At 36.9% G+C, this 12,231-nt stretch overlaps 2 protein-coding genes across 3 annotated transcripts; one reads left to right on the forward strand and one right to left on the reverse strand.

The window, feature by feature from the left end:
- Positions 1–4,445: 4,445 nt before the first annotated feature.
- LOC106296408 (DNA-3-methyladenine glycosylase 1-like) lies at positions 4,446–6,813 on the forward strand. Of its 2 annotated transcripts, XM_013732542.1 has the most exons (6): positions 4,447–4,906; positions 5,002–5,509; positions 5,785–5,842; positions 5,928–6,011; positions 6,103–6,232; positions 6,312–6,813. In XM_013732542.1, the coding sequence occupies exons 2-6, from the start codon at positions 5,119–5,121 to the stop codon at positions 6,576–6,578; spliced, it is 930 nt and encodes a 309-aa protein (XP_013587996.1). In that variant the 5' UTR covers positions 4,447–4,906; positions 5,002–5,118; the 3' UTR covers positions 6,579–6,813. The 2 variants fall into 2 exon arrangements, with proteins under 2 accessions (XP_013587995.1, XP_013587996.1); XM_013732541.1 differs by having other exon boundaries at positions 4,446–5,509.
- Positions 6,709–8,558, reverse strand: LOC106296409 (probable WRKY transcription factor 40). Its single transcript, XM_013732543.1, has 4 exons — positions 8,323–8,558; positions 7,494–7,844; positions 7,278–7,394; positions 6,709–7,187 (listed from the first exon to the last, which is right to left on the reverse strand). The coding sequence occupies exons 1-4, from the start codon at positions 8,407–8,409 to the stop codon at positions 6,837–6,839; spliced, it is 906 nt and encodes a 301-aa protein (XP_013587997.1). The 5' UTR covers positions 8,410–8,558; the 3' UTR covers positions 6,709–6,836.
- Between the last annotated feature and the right edge of the window lie 3,673 nt (positions 8,559–12,231).

The following is a 12,231-nucleotide window of genomic DNA, read 5'->3' on the forward strand; positions in this document are numbered from 1 at the left end:
GATTTGTGGAGATGGAGGCTGAGGTGAGACAGGCAATGAGAGAATGTGAGGCTAAGGTGGTGGAGAAGGAGGTGGAGCTGTAGGAGTTGTTGTGGGTCGAATGATAGGAGAAGGAAGAATTAACGGAGTAGAGCAAGTTGTAGAATTATTAGAGGGAAAGGAGAAAGGAAATACCATTTCATCGAACATGATGTGGCGAGAGAGTATGATTCGTTTGGTATAGAGGTTAAGGCACCTATATCCACGATGGTCTTGAGGGTACCCGAGGAAGGCACATGGTGTTGATCATTGCGCCAGTTTGTGCTTCGCTGTGGAGATGAGATTCGAGTAGCATAGGCAACCAAACGTTCTGAGATGTTGATACATTGGTTGCGTCTTGAACAAGCGTGTATGAGGAGCATCGTTGTCGATGGCTGTAGATGGAAGTATGTTGAGAAGATGAGCTGTTGTATGTAGAGCTTCAACCCAATACTCCAGAGGGGCAGACGCCTGAAATAACAACGTTCGAATCATGTTGTTAATGGTGCGAAGCATACGTTCGGCTCGTCCATTTTGCTGCGAAGTGTGCGTACAGGAGAACCGGAAGAGTGTGCCAGTTGATGCTAAGTGCTCCTTGAACAAACGGTTATCATACTTTCCTCCATTATCGCATTGTAGCGATTTTATTTGTCGGTTAAACTGAGTCTGCACATAATTAGAGAAGTGCAAATATTTGCTCAAAGTTTCACCTTTTCGATGAAGCGGATAGACCCAAACAAAGTGAGAATAATGATCAAGAAAGATAAGATAGTATTTCATCCACTAATGCTAGAGATAGGAGATGTCCAAATATCTGAATGGATTATTTCAAAAGGAGAAGTAACAATAGTCTTAGAATAAAAAAATGGTAACCGAGTTTGCTTCCCAAGCTGACACGCTTGACACAATGTTGTTAAGTCAGTTTTGGGAATGGTAGAAGAAAAAGAAGATAAGATGCGAGTAAGAATAAAGTTGTTGGGATGACCGAGCCTTTTGTGCCAGACAGAGCTATCCAGCGACGTGATGGAGAGAGCGGAATGAGATAATGGTGGTGGAGAAGGCGTCATTGAATAGAGTGGGCCTGAGCTATCATATCGGAGCAGAGTGTTCCGAGTCTGCAAGTCCTTTATACAAAAACCGAAAGGATCAAATTCAATGGCACAAAGGTTATCAGTAACAAACTTGCGGACTGATATAAGATTTTTAATGATAGCAGGACACACCACCACATCACGAAGAGTAAAAGCACGAATAGGAGAAGTAAGAATACCATGACCCGTGTTCTTTACGGCAGCTAAGGAACCGTTACCGACAGTAACAGGAGGCATGGTGCTAGTATTAAAAAGAGATTGTAGGTTACCTGTGTTGCCGGTGATATGTGTGGATGCTCCAGAATCCATATACCACGTGTTGTCGGGCTCTTGCAAGGTCATCGTATTGAAGGCATGGTTGAGAGCAGCAGGGAGCTGTGTCATTTGTGGAGGAGCCGTCTGCTGAGCCATGTTTGCCTGATGAGAGGGTGCCGATGGGTGAGACCCTAGAATGCCAGAGTAGACTGTGTTGCCAGGGCGTGCCTGGTGCTGCGTGGAGTATGGAGAGTACGCAGGATACGCCGGATATGAGGTGAAGGGAGGATAGACCGGAGGTGGTTGTTGGTAGTACCACGGTGAGGCGTAGGGATTCGTCTGTTGTTGTTGCCAATTGTTTGAGGACCGGCCTCTTCCTCGAAATCGACCACCACCACGATTGCGTCCTTTGTTACCACGTCCAGAGTTGTTGAAGTTGTTGTTGGAGTTTCGTGGATTGCCGTCAGATCCGGCGTAGAGAACCGTTGGAGAAGAAGAAGTGTCATGATGGCGAGCAGTTGGTTTCTGTTGTTTGGAGAGACGTGTCTCTTCCATCTGTAGCATTGATCTTGCTTCGAGGAGAGTCGGGAACGGTACCTTGTGTTGTACGACATTAATGATGGAGTCGAACTTGTCAGAGAGACCGTTCAAGAGGTGAGACACTAAGGCGTAAGCATCAATATTGGCAAGGAGATCAGCAGTGGTTTTCATCTTTTGGCAATACTCGTGAACAGAGAGATCACCTATGACCATTGTACGAAGCTCGTTTTCGAGTTGGAGTGCACGAGCTTCCTTATTATCGCGGAACAGGCTTTCGATGGAGAGCCATAACTCGCGAGCAGTAGCGTTCTTCTTGAGAACGGTATCGATGATGGAGTCGGATATGGTTCCGTAGATCCACATCTTAACGAGTCCATCGCGCTCTTTCCACTCCTTTTCAGTTTCCGGAGTCGGGAGAGAAGAGCCGTCGAGATGTTGGAGGACACCAAAGCTTACGCAATGTGTCTCAAAAAGCTCACACCACTTGTCGTAGTTGAGTTTGCTCATGTCAAGAGTGATCGGGATGTAAGCTTTGATTTGCGATATCCTATAGGGCTTGTCATTCGCAGAAGCAAGGGCGGCCATGGTTGTGAAGAAGAAGAGAGAGGAGAACGAGATAGAGAAACGGGAGGAGAGAGAAAGAAAGAGAGCGGAGGCTGGATGATCACTTTAGCTTGGAGGCTAGGGTTTAGCGTCTGATACCATGTAAGTTTAGGAAACTCCGTGGAGAGTATTATCATTGACGTGAGAATATATATATACAATACATTAGATGGTTCTAGAGAGTATCTAAGTGTATCACAAAGATATTTACATATCTAATTATATCTAACCGTATATTCTCTAACAAAATGATCGCTTTATCTCTCTTAGTTATCATGTCTCACTCAAATAACTAATCTTCATCTGGTGTCTTGGTTATGTTTTCATGATGCTAGTCGAGTCAAAGGAAGATCCAAATGCTCGTGCTAAATCCGTCTCCTGATTTCTTGTCTCATACCCTACCAGTCAATTATAGAGCTTAACTCCCATGAAAAAAATCAGGTAACTTTAGTACCACATATCTTCTTGTTTGATCTTGTGTTATTTTTTTTGTACCCAAGCTGACTACAGAGTTTATATATACTAGTGTTCTGTCCCGTACTGCATACGGACACAAAAATTAATATGCATATTTTATAAAACTCTAATATATACAATAATATTGGTCGAAGATCCAATGAGGTAACTGATGAGATCCTCAAAAATAATTTCTACCTGATATACTGTTGTTATAATTTGATCCAGTAAAATGATGTGGATTCTCTAGTCTAGTGTTGTGTTAGAAGAATTCACTCACTTGTAGGCACATCGTTTTATCTTTTTCTTTTTGTTTTTATTGGCTCTTCATATTTTGCATAATACTTGTGTTAATGGTCCACTAATCACGTATTCACTCCTTTTCTATATAGAAGCATCACCAAAACATGCAAAACTTCTAATAAATTACAACTTTTTGATTGAAGAATAACCTTTCTAAAGATAAGCCATAAAAACTAATTTTAAATAGCCAATTCTTTATATGGAGAGAATGTACATATTTTTACCTAGTTTGCAAACATTGCTCTGGTTTCCCTATCCTTTTGAAGAATTAAGCTCTGAAAAAACAGAATACTCAAGTTACATCTTCTATCTGAATCATGTTAAACGAATCAAATGATATTAATTTGAACCAGAATAGAAAAAGAATATGAATAGAGTAGTCACAGACCTGTACTGATTTTTGTTTATATACTGAAAAGCTGAGAAAATTGAATATGAAACGATGGAGAAGAAGAGAGAAAAAAAACAGTTATGGAAAATTATATAGTAGAAGATGAAACAGGTTGAAGTCATATCATGATTTGAGAAGTTATATATAACGTGAAACAGATTCCTAGATCAAAAGTTATGTAGGAAAAAAATTGTTTGAAGTGGTGAAAACTAATTTTGAACGTGGGATGAGATCCTTTGAAAAAAATATAGGAGTTTAGTTATATTTGAAGTTGCAAATTTTGAAAATTATGTGATGGTTTTTTAGCTTTTTCTAATTTTTTTTTTTTGTAAAACAATAGCCATGTGTCATTATTTTAGTGAGCAAGTGAATTGTGCTTCGGTAAATAAAAGATAATTCAAATCTATTGGATGATGGGCTTCATCCAACCCATTTGATACTGGGCTTCGTTGACGATGTTGACCTAATTCTGATTATGAAACTGTGCTATGACATAACTTTTGTTACCTTTATTAGGAGTACTCGCCAGTTTTTCCATTTTTGAGGTAACAATTATACATTTGTATTTTTTTAGTTTGTAGTCCAACTGAGTTGTTAAACTTTTATTCAAAGATTTCTTTTATTTAGTCTTAGGAAAATGTATCATCCGTTTACTATCTAATAAAATATAAGATGTTCAAAAAAAGAAAGAACTAAACGATAAATAATGTTTGTAATAAACCAAAACTATAGGGGAAATACTGTGATAAATAAAACAAGAAGATTAAATATGTAATAAACAAAACCTCAACTGGCTCCCGACGATTATGTGAGTATTCTTTTGGACCGTATACAAAAAGAATTTTGTCTGTGGACTAACTAAACTTTTGTCTACGAATCAATTAATACACACTACAAAGACAAAAACATTCCTTCTGATCTAGTAAGTACTGTATTAAGCAATAAATTACCTTCATTAAGGTGTATAGATCAGATCTCAAACATAACCTTGGGGTGTTACCGGGTCAAAATGAAAGACCCGCTCAATCCGGGTCGGGTCCAACTCCTAACAAGAAAAGGAGCGGAGGAACCAAACCATGACGTGTAAAACTATGACTGGCTAACGACAACTTCTCTTCCTTCAATCAAAATCGATTCTTGACGTTCTGGATCGGAAAAGTCATCTCCTTTTTAGGGTTCCTCCGAAGTCAAAAAAGCCATTTTTTGCTCACTGTTCCAAAGATTTTACCTTTTTCACTTTCTGTTATAAGTAAACCTTACTCACTCCCGTGATCTTCTCCAGTGAGTGAGCAACTTGATTATTTCTCTACAACATTTTCTTAAAACAATGTGTTGTAAATGCAGCTAGGGTTTCTCGGAATCGGTGCGTACAATTACAATCTCTTGGAATTGGGTTTAAGGGCTTTTGGGAAATTGCAATTCTTCTTAGTCGCGATCGAAAAGTCGGAGACTTTTAGGACAATGTCGGCCTCCGACCGAGAGTTCCGTTCAGTTCTCGTTCCCGCCGGTAACAAGCTGCAGCAGAAACCGTTGTCAAAGCCGGTGAAGAAGACCGCTAGTAAATCGAAAGACCTAACCTTTACGGCGTCTCCGGCGAAGAAGAGTTCGTCTCCTCTGAGCCCTTCGATTCTGAGGAGGAACGGTGTCTCAATGAACGCATCGTACTCGTCGGAGGCGTCGTCTTCGTGCGAGTCGTCGCCGTTGAGTATGGCGTCTACTTCTAGCGGGAAGAGGGGTTTGCGGCGTACCGGGTCGAACTCTTCAAGCACACTGAGAAGGAATATGACGGAGGAGACAGGTGATTGCTTCTCTGATGGTCGTAGAAGATGCGCTTGGATCACTCCCAAATCTGGTATTAATCCTTTTTTGTTTCTATCTTTCTTATGATAGCAATTGAAGCGTCAGTGTCCTCCTTCTGATTGTGAGCTTGACTAGTTTAGAACATTTGGAAGTTAGTGTCTGAATGTAGATCTCTCCATTGAACAACGACCACATAAATAGGATTAGTTTCTTTGGTCATTTCTCTACACTCATGGGCTTTTAGGCCTTTAACTTTTTATCTCGCCTTGAATCGTTTCCTCTGGCTATGATTTGACTGATGTTGTTTGTTTTGTTTCATGTGAATAGACCTATGTTACATTGCTTTCCACGATGAAGAGTGGGGAGTTCCTGTCCATGATGACAAGTACGTGATCTTCTCTCTCTCTTTTGCTTTTGCCTGAGAGAATGCTCTTTGTTGATTGATTATAAACCGTTAAAACTGTTTGCAGGAAACTTTTCGAGCTATTAAGCCTCTCTGGTGCTCTTGCGGAACTGTCCTGGAAAGACATTCTTTCCAAAAGACAATCATTCAGGTAAACTAGAAAAACCATAGTCTTATGGTAACATTGATCTTCTTATGAGCTTGAATCTCAAAATGCTTTCGCATTTTTTTTTTCAAAACAGGGAAGTATTCATGGACTTTGATCCAATTGCCATATCTGAACTAACTAACAAAAAGATAACATCCCCTGACTCATTACTATCAGAGCAAAAGCTTCGCTCAATCCTCGAGAATGCAAACCAAGTTCGCAAGGTACTTTAATGTTTTTTTTATAAACATGATCATAGCTTTTGTGTATTTTTATATTAACTTTTTATTGACTGTTATCCAGATAATAGTTGAGTTTGGATCATTTGGCAAGTACATTTGGAACTTCGTTAACCAGAAGCCTACTCAGAGCCAGTTCCGGTACTCTCGCCAAGTCCCTGTGAAGACTTCCAAAGCTGAGTTGATAAGCAAAGACCTTGTCCGCAGAGGCTTCCGCAGTGTTAGTCCTACGGTTATCTACTCCTTCATGCAAACAGCCGGTCTCACTAACGACCATCTCACTAGCTGCTTCAGACACCAAGAATGCATTTCCAAGGACGAGACCAGTTAGTAAAGGAAACCCAATAACGTCCGAGAGAGAGAGAGAGAGAGAGATGGTAGTTTAACACTCTGATGCTTAGTTTGTTATTCTCTGTTATATGTTTGTATTTGTACAGATGTTTTTGTTGTCAAAAACTAGATGAAGTTGCTAAGCTGAGTTTATTGGAGATTGCATTGAAACGATTACATGTTAAGCAATGGATGTATAATCTACTTTCTCTCATATGCCAAACTCAATCTAAGAACACTAACAGAATTGGAAACTAAACTATTTCTCGGTTTGATTCTGTTGATACAATCTCCCGGTAACAGCTGCTGCTAATGCTGCTGTGAAGTTAGGATCTTTTGTCAAGGAAGAAGCCATTTGCTCCACCAAAAGCTTCTGTACTTCTGGAAATTCGATTCTTGATGGGCTCCTCACTTTCTTGGATTCAGTCAAATCAACAGGCTTAGCCAAGCTACAACTTCCATTGGCAGCAGCAGCTGGTGCAACCGGACCACCAAGAGAAACGTAACGGTTTAAGCCATTGTTTGAATCCATCTGTGATGGCATTGGATGGTTATGTTCACCCTCATAAGTAGCTACCAACACGGACTGATCCTCCACACTTCTCTGAACCTGAACACATAACCAAGAATCAATTTTAATATGCCGGCCTAATTATAGCAACGGTGTTATCTTCATTATTGTCTTAATAGTAGTAAGTACCTTCTTTTTGACAGAACAGCTTGGAGCACAAGCACATTTGAAGTAAGCTCTTGGAGAGGGGTTGTCTCTCGTCACTTTCTGTCCATATTTCCTCCATTGATACCCATCTTTCACTACCTATAAGCAACACAAACTTCTATAATTAGTAAACCATATAAACAAAAGTTTCTAAAAATATGTATACCCATTGCTACTAGTTTTCATTAAAAAGCTTACAAGAGTAGTGTCAGAAGCTTCGGTCTTGTAATAAACCCTTGAGACTTTCTCCTTCACAACAGTCTCTTCTCTCTGCTTCTTACACAGATACTGATCATCTTGATCCGTAGAGCTGCTCTCCGACACTCCACCAATAACCGCTGAACTAATTGCTTCATCTCTCGCAGGAGATTTGCGTTTCTTGGGAGGACTGGTTTGGTCGTCTCTCTCGGCCGTGTTGTTGTTCTTGTTAACATATTCCATCAGCTGTTTCCTTAAGACGTTGTAGTTGTCACACATCAAAGTTAGCATCTCCGAGAGCTTCTTGTTCTCAGCATTCACTCGTTTTAATTCGTCCACCAATGCACTTGTCTGTATATTAATCATTTATATATATATATATTGCATGAAGTTAGTAACATAAATATATTATAACTTTATACAACCTATCCTGTGATCTGCTGTCACTATTAAATTTGAAGAACTCAACAAATGAGTTAGTAGCAAGCCTTTTTTTTGTTAAAATACTAGCAATTTTTATGAAATTTATAACTAAATATAGCAAGTCTATCTAAATAATTTGTATACATGCGTATGTAAATATATTTACATATGAAAATCTGTAGATATTTGTGATCCTATATAAAATATATATATACATGTGTTCATCCTAAGCAACATGTAAACTCTTAAAAAGGTATGAATTTAACATGATTACCAAAAAAAAATATATATATATATATACATGTGTTCATATATAGTTGTGAAGTACTAACAAGTTCCATAGATATGGGTTAATGGATTTTTTTGGAAGATGTAGCAAGGGATCAAGAATAGGAGAGAAGCATACCGTGGAATCTTCTTCAACTCGCATACGAGTAATACCGATAGTGAGATCTAAAGAAGTATCGACCAAAGACGATGAGTACTGGTCCATGGATGTATAAATATGTAAGAATCTTCTTGGATCTTGATTCTTGTGAGTATGTACGTATATGCGCGTGGGAGTTCTGTAAGCTGGGAGATTCGTAGTAAGAGTCGATCTTATTGGGTTCTTGATCTGGGATGGTGGAAGAAGGAATGATTTTTGATTCTATATATAAAGGGAGGAAACAAGGTGGAAAGAGAGAGCAACATGTGCTCTTTTCATTTTCATGCAATAAACTATATGGTCTTGTCAGATTCCACCTCTTACTTTTAGTCGTTAAGACTACTCTCAACTCGTCTTCTATCGGGTCCACCCACACTCGCACACGTATTTGGTCCATTAATCCTTATTACCACCGGACCATTTCTTTACTATTGTAGTAGTAGGGTATATGTTCTTGATTTTTTCTTATACTGTTGGTTGACTTTCTTTTTTATCAAGGCCGACATTTGGCATAGTGGGACAACATATTTATATTGAGTCCCATAACAATATTGTAACCTATTCTACTCTCCCTAAAACCATAGTAGGAGAACTCAAATTGTAATCTCTTAACCCGGATGATAAATATTTAAACAATTAAACCACCATATTTATATATTTTTTTTTTCTTTTTGGTGTAAATGTTAAAATTCGTACCATTTTTTAGAGTTTACAATTTTTTAAGCATAACTTACAACACATATATTAGTTCGTTACCTATTCTTTTGTATGAGTTTTTTTTCTGTGAACTATATATACATTAAAAATTTGAATACTTCGATAAAAAAAGATTGACTATTTAATAAATAGAACTCCAACTTACTCATTATATGCTTTTGAAAAACAGGAATTTGACGTTTTTTTATTGATTAGTTGGTTTACCAACAAATATACGCTATTTTAAATCCAGAGTTTGGTTCATTTCGATTGTTTATGAACTGAGCATACAAATGATGATGCTTATTGTTAAATCATTTGGGCATCAACCAAGATATAAATAAAGAAATCATAACCTGGCCTAGTCGCTAAGCAAGCATATATACCTATGCTAACATAGTAACATGTGACCTAAACATTAGACGGAAATTATAATGCCGTTTTATATATACCTATATACATAGTAACATGTGACCTAAACATTAGACGGTAATTATAATGCCGTTTTATATATACCTATATACATAAAATATGAAAATATGATTATGAACGGCATGTGCGATGATAGAAATATAGAGAATAAGTTTATAGTAGCGAAATATAGTAAAGGCGTGCTTAATTAGAAAGTTTTATATTCTGTTTTCAGAAATAATTACTTGCGGTTGACGAAAAATATAATTTTGTACAATGTGGTATAGGTAAATAATAATAGAGTGTGCGGAACGTGGTTTATATGTTTCTAACGCGAGTCATTAATTAGTTATTTAATTATTTATGTAAACGTGTGTCTTGATAAGTTGTTCGGTCAAAGTCAAGCCGACACGGCTTTTCAAAAACAATCGGACAAGTGACGATACTATTAGATGACGCACTTTATCAAATCTTAAAAGATAATTAACCCGGAGTTCTTAGAATAAGATTCTTATCTGAAGTTAAGAAACTGTTTCTTAACTTTTAACTAAAAAAGTTAAGAACCAGTTCTTAAATAAAGACTTTAGGAACCGGTTCTTAACTTTTTTACTTTAGGAACCGGTTCTTAACTTTTTTAGTTAAAATTAAGAAATAGTTTCTTAACTTCCGCTAAAAACTTCATTCTAAGAACTCCGAGTTAATCATGATCTTACTTTCCTTCTTCCTACTTCTGATTTTTAAGAACCCAATTAGATTTACTACTACTGTAGTTTAATTACACTCAGAGACTTCAACAATTATATATTCTGTTTAGTCAAGCCTAATCGGCGTTTCAAAAACTATTGGGACAATTGACAATTTTGGATGACTTGATCTCTTTTTCATTAATTTTTTTTCATTTGTTTTACCATTCAAGAATGTAAAATTTATGCTAATATTAGAGAGATCACCAAAAAACATAAATTGACCTCAAGCATATCCACTCAGGACCGATCCTGGACAAAGCCTAATGAAACATTCGCCTTATGTCTCCAAACTTTTTGAAAATTTTTATATGTAAATAGACCCCAAATTTGAAAAAAAGAAAATTTAAGCCTCCAAATATTTTAAATCTTTACTAAATGTCTAGGACCCCCAAATTCTCGGGGCCGGCCATGTATGCACTATCCGAAAAGAAACCTGACTGAGCTAGAGATGGAATAACCATGTGCCGATCATTTTGGACTTTATCATGCATTATACTATATATATATATATATATACTTCATTCCTTTCAAAAGATGGATCCCCATTGACGAATGTCGTAAAGGAAAAGTATGGCTGCTAATAGTTTTCTTTATTAAGAAAAAATCGAACTAAGTCGGTTCTTACAACACTCAACGAACAATTTAGTCATAAATCAGATAATTGTTTAGTTTGCTGCTAATAGTTTTCTTTATTTATAATCAAGGACTAAATTCATTTTGAATGATTTATTAGCTAGTTAGATGCCATTACGCCATGCACACCACTATATCTAGGTTTTGGTCAAACACTATACATGCATAATGCATTAATATTTGACTTTTGAGAATGGATTATAGGGTGTCCAAGAAAAAGATCTGACCGACCAAAAATTAAACGAATTTGTAGTGTGGAAAAATAATAAAATATAGGTCGGTGATGGGATATATTGGACGTTCACTGGTGATGATGAAAGTTAGGAACTTAGGAAAAATGAAAATACAAGTGGACAAAAAATCAACCAAAAAGCAAAACTATTCTCGTCCAGACGACAGAACAGAAGCAGCCAAGTAACGAAAGCACAATTCTTTTCCTTTCCAGTATTTTGAAGACTTTGACCTCTTTGACCGTTGACTTCCAACACCTTACACACGAGTGGTTTGGTTTAGATCCATTCCTTCCTTGTCTGTCTTCATCATCCTTTTAATAAAACAAATAGCCATCCAGTTTTTTATTATTAAGATTCAGAAAACAAAAGGCATAGACCCATCCGTTTTATTAATTTTGGAAAATGTCATATTCAATTGACAAAAAAATTAGATGAATATATTGCAGATAATCTAATTACAAAGTGCTGCATGTCAATATGTCATCTCCTTATGTATAAAAATATGTCTACGTTTTTGTTAGTCAAAAATCTTAAGTAGACATGGATACCAAAACATAGAAATCTAGATTAATCTGTTTCAATTTCTTTAAAAGTATCGCCCCGATACTATAGCTATATTTCTGAAACCAAAGAAGTAATGGAATTGAAAGTTTGTTTTACATTTTAAGAGGTTAAAACTATAATGGCTTTCGCCATCAAAAGTTCAAAAAAAAAAGAAAACTATAATGGCTTTCTTTTCCTTTGTGATATTATTCTGTATCTTCGACCTCTTGGTTAGTTATCCGCAGATGCATTGAACTTAGCTAAAGGAACAAAATGCCGTACAATTCAAAGGTTCATGAACTAATAAAGGTCTAAAACATGTGTTGTCTATTAAATATATTTAATATGATATTCTTAATTCCTCTTGCCTTTTTGGAAATGGTCTTTTGGGTTTTGTCTCTAGTGCCCACGTTCACTTAATAACACGACCAAGTATGAAAAAACAAAGACTAATCGCAAATGCTAGAGTCTACTCTTCTTCTTTTTTTTTTGAGAAAGAAAAAAGAGTAGTTTTGCTAGAGTCTACTCTTACACATATGGTTTTACTTCTCTTCGCGTCATTTTTTCCTAATTAGGCAGTTTTTTTTCTTATATTGATAGATGAAAAGGCTGCATAATACATTACC

Source organism: Brassica oleracea, chromosome C6 (assembly GCF_000695525.1).
Source record: "Brassica oleracea var. oleracea cultivar TO1000 chromosome C6, BOL, whole genome shotgun sequence".
Lineage (NCBI taxonomy): Eukaryota > Viridiplantae > Streptophyta > Magnoliopsida > Brassicales > Brassicaceae > Brassica > Brassica oleracea.